The following is a 21,307-nucleotide window of genomic DNA, read 5'->3' on the forward strand; positions in this document are numbered from 1 at the left end:
GGGCTGACATTACTAGCGTTATAAGTAATGAGATAAATTACAGCATTTCATTTTTCTTTGTTCCTCTAAAAGTTGACTTGATGGCACCCAAAAAAGCTTCCTGCATGCTACATGAGAATACTTTCATATGCTCCCCTTTTTTGCCATGGACCATTGAGAAGATTAACAGGAGAAATATTGAATGGAATTTGTGTCGTAGGTGAATTTAAGCATGGGCCTGTACGTTCAGAAATACATATTATTATTTTCTATCATGCACATTCTGGTGTGATTGCATGGGAGCACTGTATTCTGTTTTAATCTTGTGTTTTACTACCTTTGCTGCTTCGACTTTCATATTTGGGATTTGTATTGGTTGATCTAGTAGTTTGCTGTAATGAGCAGATTCATCTGATTTCATTTTCTAAACCTCCCAAACGTTGGTATACAGCACCTGGCCCTGGGCCATCTTACTAGATTTTTTTTACATTTTGATTTATTTTCCCGTAAGGGAAAAGAGCTTTCAGTATGTAATGCAAGTATGCAAAATATTATTTTAGTATGCAGAGGCAGACAAATTTAATGACCAAGACCAAGAAGCAAAAATTTGGACTGGCTAATAAAGCATGCTGGATCATGGCCAAATACTACATTTTATATTCCTGCAAAATATTGCACGTCCTGATTAAATGAACATTTAGTAGAATTTGTAATGACGTAACTTGGAAAAACTTTTGAAATTCCATTGATAAAACTTACAGAAATAAGATGACCCTAACTGTTCTGTTATCTCAAAATAAAATAAAATATCATTCAGCCAAGAGAGACATTGAAGTTGTTGTAAAATTGTACAATATTAGCAACACATCAAACAAAGCTGTCAAGTTCTCCGTTGATATATTTTGGATGATTCCAATCAGCTGTTGTATCCAAACTGTTGAACAACTTTGAGGGCAAAGCGTTCAGTATAAACTGTATGTTTCTATTTATTTTCATTTAAAAATATCAGTTGATTTCACCCCACCCTCTTTTAAAAATACAAAACAGCTGTGGTTTAGATGGTGTTTGTTCAAGTGAGAGGTCATTGCCTCTACAGCAGTTTTCCGTCGAATCCCAAGAAGCTGGAACATCCTGTGTCATTTAACTGAACTCAGTCTGGAGATCATGAAGCTAACTTTGTTCACCATAACTTGCTGGTGATTGTTGAAATGATGAAGAAATGTGACTACAAAGGACCACCGTTATTTGCAGGGGCCAGGAATCCCACATATAATGGATTTATTTGCACTAAGGGAGGGGGGGGGGGCGTAATATATATATTATTAATAATATAAAAATGTTTCTATGCACACATGGCTTATATGCCATTCAAGCTCAAATCTTCTATGAGAGTCCTGAGAGCTTCATTCTTCTGCACTGGATCTTAGCAGTTCCCAATATTTTGCCTGCACGGTGATGTCAGGTGTTGTTCCTGGTATCTGTTGCAGCCACGTGGTGTACTGCCACTGTGCTCCGATCACTACTGGCACCACTGTTGCCTTTACCTTCCACATTTTTTTTATCACTCAGGATTGTTACATCTATCACGAATGCTGTCTTCTGATATTTATCCGCCGCACTAGTATGTCAGCCTGGTTGGCTGTCGCAAGTTTGTTCTGGTTGTTCTCAACCATCTTCAGTGGTGTCTACCAGTCAGTCAGTCAGTCGGTCGGTCAGTCGGTCCGTTCGTTCATCCATCCATCAGCTATTCCCTCAAATGTCATGAAGAATTGACTGCTGAGACCATTTGAACTTTCTGAACCACAACGCCAAACCCCAATGAGTTCTGTAGTGTTCACCGCCTCTTGCCTTGGGATAGGTTCCAACTCACAAACCACCCTGAAGAGCACCAGCCTGAAAAAATATTAAATTAATGGATGAAAATACATACCTAAAGGCCTACCCCCAATAAAAACCTTAAAACTAATACTGGTGTTAGCATCGATACTGAAATATCGAGACGTCCAATGGCAGATTTTTATGCTCAAAAATTGATTCTCAAATCAAAATGTTGATACTTAAATCTATCAAGCCCTAATGAGCAGTATATCATTGAGAGGAACACTCGGCAAAATAAGCTCTTGTGCAAATGATGCACAGAGGGTGTGAACTACTTTTTCTTCCGCTAAGTTAGGCGTAAAATCCATGCTGCACAGTCAGTCAGGCTCAATGTGACTTTGTCTGATAGCGGAGGCATTATTGCAGAGCGTGAGGAGGAGTCATGAGTGGCTCTATTTCAGCTTCAAAACGCCACAACGCTGTTTGTGATGTTTATGCAAAAACGATAAGAGTTGTGGCAACACAACAAACCTTGTGAAACACCTCAGGTTAAACCACAAAACACTATATGAGGCATTCATGAGGCAGATAGAAAAGGAAAATACAATGTTGCTATTTGTACAGGGGGAGAAACTGCGTCGCTTTGAATGGTGTTAAGCACTGTTGCTTCAACAAACAGCTACATCAATTCATCTTGTCGTCATTATGTCAGATTTATTTGGGTAAGACTTTCTGAAAAAAAAACATTACTTAAAGTGGATTACATAGATTAGGTGGCAGTTAAACGCAATCAAACAGTCAAAGTGAACCTTGAAAAACATACACAAGAAACATCAAATTCTTAAACAAAATGAATAAAATGCAGTTGTAGACTAATAAACCCTAGTGATTTTTTCTCATGTTTAGGTGTTCCAAATGTTTTTTCCAAACCACCAAATGTTAGATATTTTTGTCTGAAAAGGTAGATTGCTGTGATCGGAGGTCTCCCATCTAAAAGGTCTTTGTCACATGACCCGACAAGAGCTGTGCTACCTTTCCAAAGATAGATGTTTCATTTATAGGCTCATATGTTTCTACCCCCGTGATAAATCTCCTCGCCTTGGTCTTCAGTGAGCATGGACATGAAGTGGGTTCTCATACTGGGAGGTCGATAACTGGCAACGGAACATGCAGATTGTACAACTGCGCTGGGAGGGATCAAATGCCATTGATTTGTAAGTGAATATGTGGTGCAGAAGCGCACGGCTTTGAATTTCACTTGGGTATGAACAGTACAAAATAATCACCGGAATCCTTTCGGAGGACATTCCAAATGGGAGAAAGTACATGAGTCAAAATAAACTTTGTTTGGAAGTTTGTAAATAAGTCCCAAATAAGGCCAAACACATGATTCTCTTGCCAAGTCTCTTAGAGAAGGGAGATATTTTCATCATGAGAATTGTTGTGGACCATGAGATAGTCCAGCAAGAAAGATCGAGGACGTGAAGTATTTTTGTAGAGGACCACAAAATAAGTTTAGGCCCATTAAAGCCAGTAAAGCTTTATAAACAAATATAAACCGAAGAGAGTTTTCATTTATTCACAATACATTCACGAGTTTAGTTCAAATGCAAGTAAACATACTGAATACTCACACTTGGTAGGTGGGCAGTCACTCCAGAAACAACATTTTTATTTGTCAACAAGCAACTACATAACTATTTCCGATCATGAATAATTCTTAGATCCTTCATAGTGTCATCACCGTAAAACAATTCTGAAATCCTGTTTGAATCTCTAAAAGTTTCGACTTGGTTGGCTTGGCTGCTCTGCTTGACTTAACTAAGTAGAGCATCAAATTAACTGCAGCTTGTTGTTATGCTTTTCCTGCTCGGCTTCTATTAGTGAAGCCTGATAACTTTTTGCCCCCTTGATCATAATCTGAGACATGCCTTGCCGAGCTCACTGGCACTTTCTCATAGTCATTGCTTTGCAAGTTATCTGCTTTTTATGTACCAAAAGGTGTTTTTAAATAGTAAGCAGTTCATATTTCAAGTTTTTTTAACCTCCTTACGCATTAGTCCGACGATTAAAACACCTCCCAAAGAATTTAGTGGCCTTACCTCCCTTAGGGGCAAGCAATACTGGAATAGCGTGCAGCCAGAAACTGCGGAAATTCTTCAGCGTGTTAAGCATCTTTGCTCAGACTATCAAACGGACTTGTGGATAACTTGACAAGGCTGCAATGGCCCATGTTCTGGTTCATTCAGAAAGATTTCCCCCTGGCGATATTGTGGCGAGCAAGCATTGCAGGCACAAACGATCAAATCACATAGGAATACCATTCCAAGCTTGACTTAGAAGATTAAACTCTTCCCAGTCTGATGATGGTTGCTCTCTGCTTCATGGTAATTTATGAAAGAATGCAGATGGACTGAACGGCATTCCAACCTGTTGAGAATCTGAATACGCAGTCAGACACCAGAGGTTTTTTTTTGTATGCTTTAAAAAGTGGCCCTCAGGCTTTTGACCACTTGGCCTTTTCATGTAGTACATACTGGTATGCAAGAGGTCATTAAAAAAGTTTGCTCTTTCCTCATAATGCATACAGAGCAAGAAAAATGCTTCCCATGTGAAAAGAGACGGAACTGTACCTCCCCTTAGAAATATGCATCAATAGCTGGTGATGTTTTAAACTGGGAAAGCTTGACCAAATTTTACTATATTCAGTAAGTGGAAACTGACTTTGACTTTGACTTTGAAAGTCGAATGCAATTTATTTCGAAATGCTGGTCTATGGAGATGAATGGAAATTACAAATTGTATAGTGCTCTGTTCTCATGCTGATGATTGTTTTAGGAAGTGATGGGGAAAAACAAAACACAAAGTCAAAGAAAAAGCAAAAAACAATGTTTTTGACTTCAAACGTGTACTTTTCTCACAATTTTTGGTTGAAATCTGAATCGCATGTAGTTAAGCTTTCTCTGTAAAGAGCGGCATTTGAACATAAATACTAATCAAAAGCCCGCTCACAAAGGAAATTGCATTTTCATCGACATTTCAACGAGCAAGAAACTAACACGCATGTCGACAAACATTTTGTGCACAAATGAGTTATCATTCACGTGACTCACTACAGCTCCAGATCTTAATTAATTATGGCAATTAGTGAGTGAAATTTTAATTGGCTATTTAGTTTTCCCTTTTGTCTTAGAAAGTAATGTGGCAGAAGATAGCAATCAGTCATCTGACTTAAAACTGCCAGTGTTTTTTTAAACAATGCAGTAAAACACTTAAAACACATCTGAGTCTTACTAGCTTCATCTGTAAATGCGTTCCACAAGTCTGTCAAAACCTCCTGTGCCCACAAACAACAACTTATCCTCCATCTTATTAGTAGCCCTATCCAAAATGTATTTGTGTTCTCCATCCCATAGAGTCTCTGCTAGAACACCACTTATTGATTCCCAATTCACCATCTAAATGATAGTGCGCATTGTTCATGCCGCACCAACAGATCCAGTCTATTGTAACACCGTACATGACATTTTCTGATTTATATACTTTCAAAAAACAAATTAGATAGAATTATTGTTTTGTATCTTTGAATGTATTGTTTTAATACTGAGGTGGGGCATTTCCAGTTGACCATCTGTCTCTCAAGCCTTCAAGCAGCAGTGATAGAAGGGGAACACCAGGACACCAGCAGGCTGTATTTTTTATTTTTTTTTTTTGTCTTTCTACATCTCGCATTTAGCTGAGCAACACAAGGTCACAGAAGGTTCTGCAAGTATTGGAGCTTCATAAGGCAAGAGAAATCTTGCTCATGAACCTGGTACCATTCAGAAGCAGCTTGCTGCATGCTAGGTTAACCCATTACCCTGCGTGTACAGAATGTGAGTTCCAAGCCCCCAAGAGAAAATCATATCATAAAACGATCATTGGTAGCAAATGTGCCTATCCTCCTGCATACACTATACTGATATACAGTATATTAGAAATAAATGTTATTTCATCAATTATGATTCAAAGTAGACACCGAGGTGGGCTCATCAAAAACAAAATACTGAAAGGATCGCTTGCAATATTCATCAAATTAATTTCATAACATGGGAAATGAATACAGCACATTGGCGTGCATATGTTAGGCATCAAAGAAATAAAATAGCAGGCGGTCGCAAGCGTTATAGATTTCTTATTTGACTAAGAGCACGGGGGGGTGGGGGGTTGGGGGTCATACAAGACGACCAGAGGTTAAATTTAACTTGGCTGCGAGTAGTACAACCCTTCAATGCTTGTCACCAGTGTTCCACCTAAACTTCAGAAGGGAAAAGCAAACACTGTTAAAAGGTGATTAAAGGAAAATTCATTACACGAGCAATCAATCACTGTTCGTCTTCTCGGATTGCCATTCCCACATGGATATAACATTCCAAGCACATACAGTATATCTTGACCAACACCACTGCATAATTGTAAAACATTTTTACACATAAGTAGATAGCAGTAAGTGGACAAAAGGGGAACGTGTGAGCTACTGGAATTCACCATTATAGTCTTGAAATGATGAGTTTTAATTTGTCCTTTAAGCATTAAAATCAATTTCACTGTCAGTAATTGTAAAAGGCAATTTTTATTTCTTCCCTTGTTTTTAAAATCTCTTGAAATATTTTGCACGTAAATGTGTTTAATTGTTGCCGATTTACATTCTATTGATCATTTTGACTAAGCTAATTTTGTTTGTTTTGTAACTCTGCTTTGCCTTTGGATGTCTTTCGCTGTTTGTTTGCAAATGCTTTGAGGTACTTTTGGTTCTGTGACACACATTAAGTCACCTCGTGTATGAAACGTGCTATATGAATAAAACTGCCTTGCCTTGCCTTAACTTTTCAGTTGTCTATATCCATTATCAATGAGGTCTTCAAAGGATTTGATGCACTGCATGTCTCCCCAGTAGTGATGCTGCAATTGTTTCCAAACTAAGTGAACCGTTCAGTGATTACGGAGCCTAATGAGGCCATCGTAGGTGAAATGAAGACCCAGTTTGTAATGAAATGTCAATACCATGCCAATCGAGTAGGTGATGTGCAGCAAACTTTCTGTCAGTGAATCTGCAGCTGCGCTCGCTTGTCTTCTTCATGTTGGCAGCTGTCTCATTCTCATCCCACACCATTTCACACCCACCTTGTTTTGTTTCTGGTGACTCGAGCAGCACTTGCTTTGTTTTGTCAGGTGTGAAGACAGCATGGGCGCCTTTTGGGGAGAGGGGTTCCTCATCTCTCACTCTCCCTTTATTGTTTTTAGATATATTGTTGAAGTTTTAACTATTAGGTCAACCTAGAAAGGTTTTTCAAACTGAATTGTAAGCGTATAGATTTTTTGGTGCTGTAGAAATTGGCAATTTGGTCTGTGGCTGGTATCAGACTTAATGACACATCTTTCTCTGATGCCATTCTTTGTGGAAAACACACACACATGCACCGCCAGAAGACATACTCACACTCATAATGGATATTAGCAGGCCATGTGGGAGCAGAACTGCTATCTTCACTCTGTTTTAATTAATGTCATCACAATGAATATGTGGAAAAGCGATAGTCAGTGTAGCGGAGCTCTTCTCAGACTTTGTCATCATTCTTTTCTGTTGATACAGTACTTTATTATTCATATTCACATTTTCCCAACTACATCATTAAGACACTGAATCCCTGTTGTGGTGATCTGTTGCGGTAACAGGAAACACTGACGATATCGCCTAATTTTTCCCCATCTCTTAATCTAAAAAAAATATGTTTTTTAACAATGGAACTTGATGGAGTGCAGATCTCTGCTAAGGTTGAACAATACAATACAATACAATACAATACAATACAATACAATACAATACAATACAATACAATACAATACAATACAATACAATACAATACAATACAATACAATACAATACGATACAATACAATACAATACAACACAACATAACACAATACAACTTTATTTATATAGCACATTTTACAACAGCTGCATCTGTAATAAGTGCTTCATATATCACTTTCTGTGTCAAAATAACTGGCAATAAGACTGAACTCTGCTTTGAAAATGCCTGGCAGTGAATGAGTTAAGGTTGTAAAAAGTTCAAAGATTCACAGCATCTGTGTGTCCTTTATTTCAACCGAAGACATTTTTAGTGACTGCATGGAGCAAACAAGCATACCACTTTTCCCCTTTTGAAAACACTGAACAACATAAGTCAAGGTCAGACCACAAATGATCAACAGACAGTATCAAGTTGAAAAAAAGAAGGCCGCCATCACCACCTCTGTGCTGAGAGAAAAGAGCACCACAAATCCTGCTATAGCTACATGGAAGACTGGACTGCCATTTTAGGATTTCAGTTGATTAAAATTACAATTCCATTCCCATTCAAAAGGATGTGAAATGCTTCACACGTTTGTCATTCAAATATTCCTTCCTCCATCAATGACAAATTACAATGTTGCATCTGCTCTGTTTTAATAGCCTCATTCAAAAATGGCAGTGATAATGAAGATTCTTTTAGTAGGCCTTAAGGCTCTTTAGCGCAGCACAACAAGCTGCTGAAATGCACAAAGTACATTATGGGTGGGCCGGATTTCATTTCAAAGGACATCTAGTGACCTTCCAGTTCAAAGACGTTAGTGTCTGAGCAGAAACTTATGTCAGTGATGATAAGCAAAGGCTTACTGCAGCCCTGCAGCACAAACACTGTTCACATCCACGAAGCTCAGCCAAAGCAAACATCCCTACAATAGAAGCTAAAGATCGTCTGTCACTGTCTCCACCTCTCTGCCGCATGCAACTATTGTTCCTCAGGATGAGCAACATCTGCAAGGTGTTGCTTCCTGAAACTTTGGCTTGATTTCTCAAATGGCACATAACTGTTGTTGCTTTTGTTCGTTTGCCTCATTGTAATGCAAAATGCGTCTGTGAGAACTTGGAGCCGTGGAATCAAGCGAGCTGCTCAGTTGATGCCAGCGTATCTCCAAGGAGACGGCAGTGAGTTTTCTACAAGTATTTCCATGTTCCGTCCACAGCAGGGAGCACAATTGCATTAATAGAGGTCAGCGTTTCATAACGGGAGTCATTTCACTGATTGGCCATCCATTTCTGTGCCAGAAAATGTTCATGTTTACTTGAAAGCCATGTGCCAAATGGGGGAGAGTCTGAACAAAGGTCTAATCAACATACCCTTTACTCATGGGCTAAGAGACAACTTTTAAATCACTTTGTAAGACTAAAAATATTCTTTACGATCTTTTCCATTGAAATACCACTTAAGATATGTTCATCTTTAAATAGCTAAAGCAGGGTATTCATACTGTAAACAACACAAACATTACCATTTAAAGTCCCTTTCTGTTAACATGGGATTTATGCTTGACAGACATTTCAACTGAATTGGTAGAATTAGTTCCCCATTTTTGCTCATGATATTTGGGTTCTCACAAACAAGGTAACAAGTTTAAGAATAAAATATTCTAACCTCTAAGATTGCCCACATATCATTCCTGCTTTAGATTTTTTATATACTGAATTTCCTCTGGTAGCATCTTTATATTATTAACTGTCACATAATTGTGGAAAGGAAACTGCTGTAAAACTATAAAAATATATACCCAATCTTTAATGATTAACATGAAACGGTTATGGATATATGGCGAGGAGGGCGGGGTCCTTGAGCACAATCGGTTCAACCTGTGGTGTCATTTGTCTGTTGTTAAATTTTTAACAATATTGAGCAGCCTGGACAAAGACTGTCTAGATAACTTGCATAAGAAACCAAACTGACTTGAGGCTGCCATCGTTATTTACAGGGTCAGCCGGAAAAAAACAAAAAGCGAACCACTATAGTTGAGGTAATTGTTTATAAGTCGCACAAGATTTTCCGAGGTGTTGCGAGCAACGCGGAGGTCATGTTTGTGTAACTCCAAGGTCTATTATTCCATAGATTTTTCATTGAGCTGCATGTGGTATTCATCTTTAGAGGTTGCTCAGTAGATCAAACTGCACTGTCCACTGACTGCAACACTGATGTTATGATGATAAACTGCATTAACTCTAACATTAATAATACATACACGTTTGTCTTTGGGAGACTCCTTTGTAAAAGTAGAGTGGGTTGACCCGGAGATGTTATTTCCCAACCCACGGTAGCAACACACAAAACAGACTAGGATATAAATCTTTTTGTAAGTCTTTATTATTATAAAGATACAGGGTTGGGATTGATCGTCGTCCGTAGAAGTTGTTTTCACACGGCAGAGCTCAAACATTCTTACCAGCCAAATACCATCAACTTGTTGTCTCAACGATGATCGACGAGCAAATGATGTTAACAAAACTAAACATCGATCAAACATGTAGTGTATTTCTCTTTTCGTCTTGCTTGAGAGTGGATCCATTTGAGACTTCAGTTATTCATTTTAGAGCATATATTCTCTCTATATATATTCCTATATATTCTTATATATAGTATATTCAGTGGTCACCATTGCAACTGGCAGTCATGATTTGTTTAGCCTACTTGTTACCACGCCTTTCCTTTTTGCTGCAACCGACCCATTGCAATCTACCCATTTACCAGACATGGGACCAATACCATGGAGGCTATTAAACAGGAAATGTTGCCCAATGAAATGCAGGAGCATGAATAACTTGCGTATCATTTAAATATCAGGTAAAAAAAAAAAAAAAAGAATCCATCCATTTTCTCTACCGCGTATCCTGCTCAGAGCCACTGATAAATGAAACGGACACCAGCTGACTATGGCCAAGTTGCTTGTTGAAATGTAATTGGTTGTTCCTTCAGGCACCATTGTTTTTCGTCTATAGTTAACAATTTAGTAGTAGTAATAGAAGTAGAAGTAAAATTGACTACTTTCTAAAAGGCTCATTAAAAAACAAGTTTGGTCTCAGACATGAGCAGTACTGTATAAAGTACTTTTGTTTCTTAAAAGTGTGACCTTTTGAAAGTTCAATATTGAGATTCCAGTGTAGTTCAGAAAGCAAAACATCATTAGAAATGTTTAACAACCTTTTTCTGCTTCAGACTACATTTGAAACACAAACAGTGTACACTGAGAGATACGCCTAATAAGCACAAACTTCTCAGAGGAATGCAACAATTGACCTTCCAGGTGAGTTTTTTTTCCACCAACTTGGCTTCCTCTCAACTGCTCGCCACTGGGTCTCCTGTGCACACAGCAAGTTTCCTTCCGTTCCTTTTGATAAAGATGGAGTAGCTCAGTGGTCAATGTGTTTGTGTGTATATAGAAATTCCTGCCATTCCTCAAGTAAATTGGTCTGACTACAGATTCCAGCTCTGACCCTGACCGTGATGCTGCTGACACTTAGTAAAACATGAGAAAGTTACAAAAGTTCCAGTATTGGAAAAGGAAATCGCTGTGCTCAATCAAACACGAACAAAATTGAATTTCCAAAACAAGCTTTTCTTAGGATGAGACTGTCACAGGTGCTCTACACTTTTTTGCCAATTTATGTCTTGGATTGAATGCAACATCAATCTTTTTATAAGAGGCCTGATTGCGTTGGTAGAATATTCAAGTCCATGTATTTCTTTCCACTGTTTCCATGCGATTCATAACCTAATTGTGCTATTTCACAGAGGTGGGCATTTTGTCTGTTCATACCATACATATACCATTTTGCTGCCAACGAGTGAGGGACGAGAAAGTTACAAAAATCGACGGACTATGGATAGCTGGAAGTGGTTTTACATCCGTCCGTGTATGTATTTGTCCCCAGCCGAGTCAAATACGACTAACTGCTCAGTCTGTCTGACGGCACATTAATATGGAAGTCTGCCAAAGATAGGAGTTTCCAACACATTCCTTTGTCTCGCATGTGTAATACACCAATCCACTTCTTTCAGACCTGGAGGGGCGTGCCTGTAAGTTAAGTGGATATGAATAGTAAATCAGACCACATATAAGCAGTTCCTTTATACACAACTTAATTGACCTGCATATGTGCTGAAATGCAGACAAACATCCATTTTCTCACGAACCTTGACTCGTGCTTTTTCTGGTGCCACAGATTCCAGACTTGTTGAGATTTGCTGTATTGAGGCTGGGCTTCGTCGACAGGAAAAAACAGTCTGACAGAAGCTCCGGGAGGATAAGATAATTGCCTGGAGGAATTAAACCTCTAACCTGCACTTGATTAACTTCTTTGACCCCGATTATGTCGCTGTTTATCTCTCATCGTTCCCTCCTCAGTTTCATGAAGCTTGGAGCCATGAAGCTCAGCTATCAGTGACGATATTTTCTTCCCAGTGGTATTCTCCTCATGTTGTGTTTTCTTAGCATCCCTCTGTCCTTATAATGCAGGGGTGGTTGCACAAGTAAGACATGAGTGAACTTCTTTTCCCAGCAGAACGAGAGCAGGATTCGGATCAGCGTCAGGTCAGAATGAATATATTCCTCAACTTTTCAGATCAGGACATGTTTATCTTTGCGAATGTTGTCCGTACAAGAGAGTGACTGCATGGAATTGTCCTCACGTGAATGAATACATTGAATATACTATATTACAGAGGAACTTTGAAGATCAAACACAATTATTCCTGAAAAGTAATCAAAGCTGTTAATTCTATTATAAACAATAGATACATAAATAAATCACCATAATCTTCACCACTAAATCAGTTTTTAAGTAGCTTTTTGATAATCCTTAAATTTTGCAAAGGAACAAAATATACCCGGCCCCCCAAAATATCCACTCCGATAGAAAAGGCCAGAGGTGGTCAATTATTAAATCAAAACACCACACTGGGCGGAAAGTGACACACATGGTTCAATGTATCAAAGTTAAACCACACACCAGCAGAAAATGCCAGAGGTTATAATTATTGAACAAAAAGACACATGCTAGGCAAAAAATATCCCCTAGTGAGTCCAGTACACCAAAGCAAAACACCATGCCCTGAGGTGGATATAATTATTAAACAAAAGCAAACGCCAGGCAGAAAACGCCACAGGTATTACAATTACAACATGGCACAACAGCATGACAACAGAAATGGCCAGAGGTAGACAAAAATATCAAATCAAGCTTTATGATTCACCTTGCCAAAACCAACCCAAACCAGCATGAAGCTGAAAATGGCAACATCATAAACCCAACAAAAATGGCTTACCAACTTAAAAACAGTCAAACACCACACTGGTGTCCCGATCTAAGCCAAAAGCTTTTGTAACCCCTGAGGGGTGACACAAACACCCAACCTTGACCATGATATATAAAGCACCTGTCACCAGGCAAGAGCAGCAATAGTCAAATCCTAACAAATTCATATTAAATTAATTATTATTAAAAATAAAATTATTATTATTAAATCATTTTAAAAAAGTCAATAAAAACACGAACAGTCATATACCTGCTGTATCATCATAGTACTTGGTGATTTTCTTTGATGAATAAATGCTACAATAATTACACAAAGTTGTAACATTTTAAACATCAATTCAACAGTGAAAGCAAATTAGATGATTGTGAATGACAATTGATATACTATATTTAAAGGATAAAACAGCCCTCTAATTAGGAGTGTCAAAGTTAATCTATTGTTTGACAACTAATCATCAAATTAATGGGCAATTATTTGGACAATCGGTTAAGAGCAGCGACCAAACTTTTTCAAATTGAGAGCTACATCCTGGGTACTGATTAAAGTGAAGGGCTACCAATGTGATATTATTAAATGTAATTATCAACAATTAGTGGTATTCATTGATGTGAAGACACTGATCATGATAATGAGCCTTACTAAAAGAAGGAAACAAATATCAATATGCAAAACCTCTAAAACCTCCCAATAAAACACATTGTCCCATGACTGAGCTATTTTTAAAACGGGACGACTCATTTGGTCCTGGTGCCCACGAACACAGTGCAAGTGACCCCTGGCTCAGAGCCATTGTTTAAGTAAAAAAAGAAATTAAAAAAAGCTTCAACAGTGCTTAGCACCACTTACATTTCTACATTTTCTCCCTCCGTGCTTGTACACAGCATCCGCTTGCAATATCAAAGGAACAACTTCAGCTCTCCTCTTCTGTCCACAACACTACCATCTCATAAATAACTCATATTTTAGATTGTGGTTTAGCCTGAGGTGCTTTACCAGGTTTGTTGTGTTGCAACAACTCTGTGTCGTTTTTGTATCATCACAAACAGCCTCTTGGCTCTTTGGAACTGAAAAAAAAATTAAAACCTTCATATGCCTCCTCCTCCTTCCGCTCTGCAATTGTAAAGTGTTGGACTGAGGCTGAGTGACTTATTGAGCAGCATGGTGCCCGTATGAGCAGACATACACATTACGCAGTGAGCCAAGCAGAAGAAGAAAATATTTGCTACTATTTCATTTAGACAATGTCTCAATAGTTTAGTGGCATTCAAATGAAAATTATCCATACATTAAAAGTGCAACATATTAATGAACAGAAATACCAATACATATAAATCCAGCCCGCCCATCTCCAAACACACACAACATAGTCACAGTGTAAGTCACAGTGTAGACGAGAGACAATGGAAAGGCAGAGATGATCCAGATCCGTAAATCCATTGAGGGGAAACAATCCGCATTGAGAGGTGCCGCAGTCTGCAACCACAGGAGATGTTGCCACAGAGACCACCCAGCCTGGGTAGACCAGGGTGAACTCCACACAATGTGCGGTCCAGGGAATCCGCAGGCTGACATCCCCAGAGGCAAACCAAACACTCGTGTCAACGTGGAGGCTCCAATGAGGTGACACTGAAGTTATTATCCTTTTATCCTAGGATGATAGGAGAAACAGTAAAGGAAATGGAGATATACATGATGAAAGAATAAATTGGTGAGTAGATAAAAGGAATAAAAAATGCTGAGTTAAATGAATAAATATGTGAACCGATACAATATTGTATCAAAATTAATACATAAAAACCAAAAGAATCCAGTTAAACACTAAGGTACCAGCTTAGTCTTGAGCCTCCTTTTAGTAATATCAACAATTTCAGCAGTCTTGATGCCGAATTTCCCAGAGGTGCGGGCTATGATGGCTGAATACAACATCTCCAGAGGTTTTTATAAGAAATAAAAGGCCTGTGCCTGATTATTTTTTTTTCTTTCTTCGGTAATCGATTTGGTGGAATTCTGGTATCGAACAACCATTCAACGTCAGACGTCACAAAAGGTCCTCTGTGCTTAACACTGGTATCACGAGTAAGTGTTTTACACCCCTAAACCATCTGTGCCTTCATCTTTCAGACTAAAAGAACGAAGTACAAATAACATAAAAAAATCTCACATGACACTGACAATATTCAGCTTGGACATTGAAAACCACGTAAAGAGTGAACAAGTCTTCCCAAAGTATTATTTTCCTTGCATTCAGTCCCAGTCCAGTTTTTGTTCCCACCCTTATCCAGCTCTCTTTTCCAGGAGTGAGGTGTTTCCGCTCCCAAACTCCCCAAGCGTTCTGGTATTCCCCAGAGGGATATTAATAGGAGCAAAGAAGGAGATATTCTAACACAATCCCTGGAGGGATGACTGGGAAGTATGAAGTCTGGAAAGGGCTTGTGCTGTATACATGTGTGCACACACAAACACACACACACGCATGGACACGCACACACACGATAAAGTGGACTAGATTGTGATTTGGTCAGCATGGCGTGGATGGTCGTCTGGTAGAGTGGTTGTCTCTCAACCCGAAGGTTGTGGGGTCAACCGTGAGCCCTTGTGACCATGTCCTAGTCTCCTTGGGCAAGATACACAAGCCCCAGTTGATCCCGATTCTGCGTCATCAGGAGCTGAATGAGGAGACAGTATCTGAAAGTATCTTGATTCTTAAGTGAGCACTTTCAAAATGATTTTCTTTAAATGGGAAAACAAAAATGAACTGCTGACTTTTTGACCACACGCAATGTGGCTTTTTGAATTGTTTTCTATGGCATCTACTGCAATGCGATTAACCTGCCGTCACATCAGACAAAATAACAAAGAATGAATGATTCAGAAGTCAGAGTAAGTCGCTTCTGGTGGTTTCTTTAGAAATCGACTAATCCAACTGACTGTTGTGCAATCCTTCATAGGAGGGTGGTGGGCAGGCAGATCAAGATGAGCAAACCATAATATTTGTTAACTCCTTGAAACTTTCAATAATAAATTATGGGATTTTTTCCGTTGTGCTTTAAAGGGTTCTCCTGTGACGTCTCTATTGTTAGTAGGTCTAAATATTTAATTTGTGGAAGTGTCTGCTGTTAGCCATTTGGGGTGCGCAGAACAATGAACTTTTCCTGTGTTGACATCACAATACATAGAAATGTTGGGTCAAGCACATCTCAAGTGTCCCATTAAACAATGTTATCCTATTCAAGGTTGTCCTGATGTGTGGTATGATAAATGCGTGTGGTTCAAGTGAAGGCAAGTGACAATGTTTTGGGCAGGATGTTTGGGCATTTTTCCAGCCGACTAACGTATCAGGAGAACTGCTTATTGAAGAAAGTCGTTGGCAGCTCAGCATGTTCACAATATTAGTTTTTTTTTTCCTTTCCTCACCTTTGCAGACTTTATCTATAAACTGAATTCAGCAAGCTTTACGTATTCGCCTGAATGCGGAAGTGCACGACTCCATCTTCTCCAATGCAAAAATAAACTTAGACTCTGACCTTTGGAGTTTCACTTCTTCTTCTATGTTTGCTCCCAGAAATCAGCAGAAGTTGCTCAGGCATTGATTAGTGAGACACTTTAGCTTGGGCGCACTTTTTTACCACCGAATCCGACTTTAAAGATCTACCTCTACAGTGGCCTAACAGTGGCTCAAATTTTGCACTGGACAGGAAATAAACATAAACAAAATTCCCCTCCAATTAGAGCAAAGTTCACAGCAGAGGCTGGAGGTTAAATTGATACACCAGTGGTAGTTTGCTTCTGCACAGAAACAAGCAATTGTTGATCCAGTGAGAGGATGACATTGGGATCTGGCCCTACTTTTTTTTTTTTTAACTTCTATGGACTCTTAAACAATGTCAGACCACGAAACATAAGTCGTTTATCAAAAGCATGATGCCAAAGGCTCCCTGAGGTAAAAGTTGACTTCTGTACACATTTTCTTGTCCACACAAGTCCCTAGACACATTTCAATATGGACCAAGACCTAATTTTAAATTGCTTTCACATGAATATCTGATTGCTTTATTTTCCTCCATTTACTGTTGTGTCATTTTAAACTCAGAGTTTTCTGGTCTGCAGCGTGGTGGCAAGGAGAGAAATCCAAGGAAGGAAGTTCAGAGTAAACAGAAAAAATCATGCTAACCCTGAAACATCAGCAAAGAAAACACAGATTAAAGCAATGGGGTTGTTAATATTACTAAAGAAAAACAAGTAAAAAAAGAATACAGGAAATTATCAATTTTATGAGACAGTCAGGTTTAGTGAAAATGTAAACAGGGATACATTTTTGTTCTTGTTAAGACAAAATATTTTAACTGAATCCAATACATTCTCATATTATTTGTAAATTACCGCTATTATAATGTATTTCTTGCGAAGAGGAAACATTTGGAATTGAAATTAATTTATGCTATGTATCGTTGCCAACTTTTCTGTCTTTAAGTCAATAGCTTCATTTGTACTTTTTACATGGCAAATCAACAGTAGTGATCAAGGCTCCCCGTTCCCAAAAAAAACCCAACAAAAATACCTGCCAGGTTCTTTGCTTTTTTTTAATGGAATGATACTATATTTCTTTATTGTTGATCTAAAGAGAAGTCAAAGACTTATCTAAGTCTGCGGGTTTTCCTTCCTTAATGTCACGAAAGGGAAGTTAAAAATGCCCGAGACATTATGCCATTGTGCGGGGGAAGATAGGTCTTCTCATTTCAGTGTACAGTTGAGATAGAAAAGCCTACACATGCGTGGTATCTGTTATTTATTCCTGTCCGTCCTGAGCCAAGGTAAGTCAATATTGAGTTCTTTTTGTAGCTCCGAGTGGGTGCATTGTGAGGGGTTCACATTTTAGATCTGTGCTCATCCTTTGCAGTTTGCTCCGACGCCCCCAAAGTCAGTGGTTACGTTGGACAAAATGTCACGTTGCCCTGTGCCTACGATGCCCAAGCTCATGGACTGTTGAGCTTCTGTTGGGGTCAAGGAGAGCTCTCTATTTTAGGATGCTCAAACAGCATTATCGACGCCACAGATGGGGTAGAGCCCTTCATCAGCAAATCTAGATACCAGCTGCTGGGCTGCCTCAGTGATGGAGACGTGTCCCTGACCATCCTGAATGCTCAACCCGGCGATGGTGGGATGTATGGCTGCAGGGTCGAGGTGCCAGGGTGGTTCAATGACTATAAAGTCCACATATACTTGGCCATAGAAGAAGGTGAACATGTGGCTTTTTCCCATTGAAGCATTGTCTGCTGTTTCATTATTCTTGCCGTTATCCTTACTCTAGCAGTGGACAGAATGTGCTCATTTCCCTAACATTACTACAAACGGTGTGTGTGTGTGTGCGTGTGTGTGTGTGCGTGTGTGTGCGTGTGTGTGCGTGTGTGTGTGTGCGTGTGTGCGTGTGTGTGTGTATTTGTTTATTTCAGCTCCCCAAACCTCTACCCAGGCAACAATCAACACGCTCTTCACCAGTACAGTATAATACACACATATAATATATATCATATATTATATATATGATATATATATAATTATATTATATATTATTATATTGTATTATTATATATGATATATATATTATATATTATTATATATATTATAATTATATATATATAATTATATAATTATTAGTACAAATTTTTACAGTACTTATCAATAATCTTTCTATTAAATTTTGGTCTTTGTAATTTTTAGTTTTACTTTTTTGGATTAGCCTATCTTTCTGAACATTTCTTCTTCTACATCTGACATATTATGTACTATATTTTTTTACATACAGGACCAATTAAGTGATTACTAAATATGCTTTTACACATTTCCATTGTTTTCTTGTTGTTTTTTTGCTGTGTTCCTTTGATTTTAGGGCCTATAAATCGATATCCTGCAGCTGAGTCATCTTTTCTTGTTGTATTCTATTTCTACAGCATCTTTGGAACAGCCAATTGCTCAGCTCAATCTGACAGTGACAGCCGGAAGGCTTCAAGGTGAGTTTAGTAAGTCAAAATAATTTCATTAAAAGCAACACTGATCTTTAATAGTCTTCTATCATATTCATATCAAGCCATTTCAGAAGTGGGTGTGTTCGAACATGCAGAAGGCGATGATTCAAGATCAAACAAGAAAAGCAAAGCTCAGGTATGATTCTTTTGTTTTGAGCCTTTTAGGTAAAACGGCTGGGCAACATCAAGGAAGCTAAATATTGTAGTGCACATCATACACTCCCTTACAACTGAAGATTTTTAATCTTTACAAGGACACAAAAACAGCCATTGTGCAATTGGTGAGCATAGATGGTACAAGTGTACAGGTTTACTGCAATGAATTGGTTTTTACTGTTTCCTCCAATAATGAGGTTTACTTTCATTGCAGGATATACTCGTAGCGTTCCGAGGAGCGGGTAACATTTGCAGAATAGCAGCAATTGTTTCCCTTACTGTGCTTATAATCACAATCTTTATTGCCTGTAAGTATCTTGTGAATCGTATGCTGTCTTTCAGATGAAGTTCAGCTCATTAAACTGACCTGACAAATTCCCGTGTTTATTTTCTCACAGCAGAGAAACGACCTCGGCCAGTTAAACCCCTAAAAACCTCAACGATGGAGAATGCCTATGAAATTATCTGAATCCACTTGCTTTTGCTCTTCAGTGCCCTTGCTGTAATTACTGTTTACAAAGACAACCTTTTAATCTAACCTATCTAAGGTAAGATGTAATGTGTGACAGAAAAGTGCTCGGACTGGCATACGCTACATTTAACCAACTGCAAAACTATGAGTTTCCTCCTTGAGTGTGGGCCAGACTTTTAACCAGACAGCAAAAAGAGCCCGTGGCATTCTCTTCGTTTGAAGAGACGAGAGTGGCCCAACAATTCGTGGCTGCTTGACCATGACATCACATCTGCTCAAATTGCCCCGAGGATCCGACACTGGCCAAGCAAAACGGCGCCATGTTGTAAAACGTTCTACTCACCTGACCTGGGTCAGTATGATTTTTTTTTTCACATCTACCACATTCTCGTGGATGACGTTAGATGGCCGTGACAACACAGACTCAGAAATCTCCTGGAAGAATGGAGGACTGCATGAAGATGAGGCATTGGGAGAAAGCTGGGAAAGTCCATTAAGACTATTAAGGGATTACTTAACCGGGGAAAACCATAGTGTGGATTTGAAATAAATCTTTTGTAACAAAAGTCCTTACATGAACTCTTGTGGAACTTCCTACTGTACTTATGCCGCTTTATTAATGTCATATACAGTAAATATGTGTACTATATTAAGTTGCCTTAATATTGTTTTTATTCCTCTCAGTTAAATTCAATAATCACTGCTTCATTCAGCAATTTGTGCTGAGTCATTCCAGTGTCATTTGCAAAATAAAGTATGATTTTTCATGATTTTCCCATAAACCGTGAATTATTCACTATTAATGACGGATGCAGATCATCTCCCTTTTATAGCAAACATGAGAAGTTTGCTGTGGGGGTTGAAATGTCTTCATTAAACAGACAATAAACCACACCTCTTCTCTCTAATGTTTTCTTCTCATCATCTCACTTCTCATTTAGCCTACATATGTTTCCGCAAAGCGTAATCCCACTCAATGACTTCTCGTTACCCTGCAACGACTGGTGGCGAGAAGTCTTACTAATGCATTTGTGCTTGTTATGTCTGTTGCTTTTGGGAAGAGAGAATGCTATAGCGAGGTTACTAAAGTTCCATCTGACCAAAATTCACACTCAGCCGATTGCCCCTGAACAACACTCTCTATTTACATCGGATTGATTAGCGTTGCTGATACTGTAATAGTTATAACTCGCCTGACTCGCATGCCGGCAGCAGGTTCAGTTCCCACTTTGTGAATTTGAGATGGGAATGTTGTCTGTCTCTTAATGTGCCCTGTGTTTACAGGCAACCAGTCTGGAGTAAAGTCTGCCTCTTGCCTGATGTCAGAAGTCTCCAGCTCCTTGTGTGTTCGAAAAGTAATATGCCATTGCACACACAAAATGGATTTAGTTTTATATATAACCTCAAGTACCCCTGTTTGAGTGGGAAGAAGTTGACTCAGTTTCTCTCCCCTCTTCTATTGTATTATTACTTTGCCAGCGACAAAGCAAGATGTCGATGTTTGGCAGGCATCTATTGCCTGAGGCAGCTCGATGATGACTATCTGTTCATGTGCGTTTACTGACTTGGCCGAAGGTGGAATAGGCAGACACTACTTCGATCTAACAGGCTGTATTGGAAGTGTCTGCTTGCATGCACGTTCCTATTTCGGTTTATTTCTCATTTTTCTGTCCCGTCTCATGTCTACTTAAGATT

The 21,307-nt window shown here is 38.8% G+C and overlaps 1 protein-coding gene across 1 annotated transcript; it reads left to right on the forward strand.

The window, feature by feature from the left end:
• The first annotated feature begins 17,617 nt into the window (after nucleotides 1-17,617).
• LOC148404420 (hepatitis A virus cellular receptor 2-like) lies at nucleotides 17,618-20,506 on the forward strand. The gene is made up of 7 exons (XM_088394156.1): nucleotides 17,618-17,772; nucleotides 17,859-18,197; nucleotides 18,412-18,456; nucleotides 18,910-18,969; nucleotides 19,047-19,120; nucleotides 19,355-19,448; nucleotides 19,539-20,506. The coding sequence occupies exons 1-7, from the start codon at nucleotides 17,730-17,732 to the stop codon at nucleotides 19,607-19,609; spliced, it is 726 nt and encodes a 241-aa protein (XP_088250282.1). The 5' UTR covers nucleotides 17,618-17,729; the 3' UTR covers nucleotides 19,610-20,506.
• The last annotated feature ends 801 nt before the right edge of the window (nucleotides 20,507-21,307 follow it).

This window comes from Syngnathus floridae, chromosome 1, assembly GCF_059516105.1.
Source record: "Syngnathus floridae isolate MCC-2025c chromosome 1, RoL_Sflo_1.0, whole genome shotgun sequence".
Lineage (NCBI taxonomy): Eukaryota > Metazoa > Chordata > Actinopteri > Syngnathiformes > Syngnathidae > Syngnathus > Syngnathus floridae.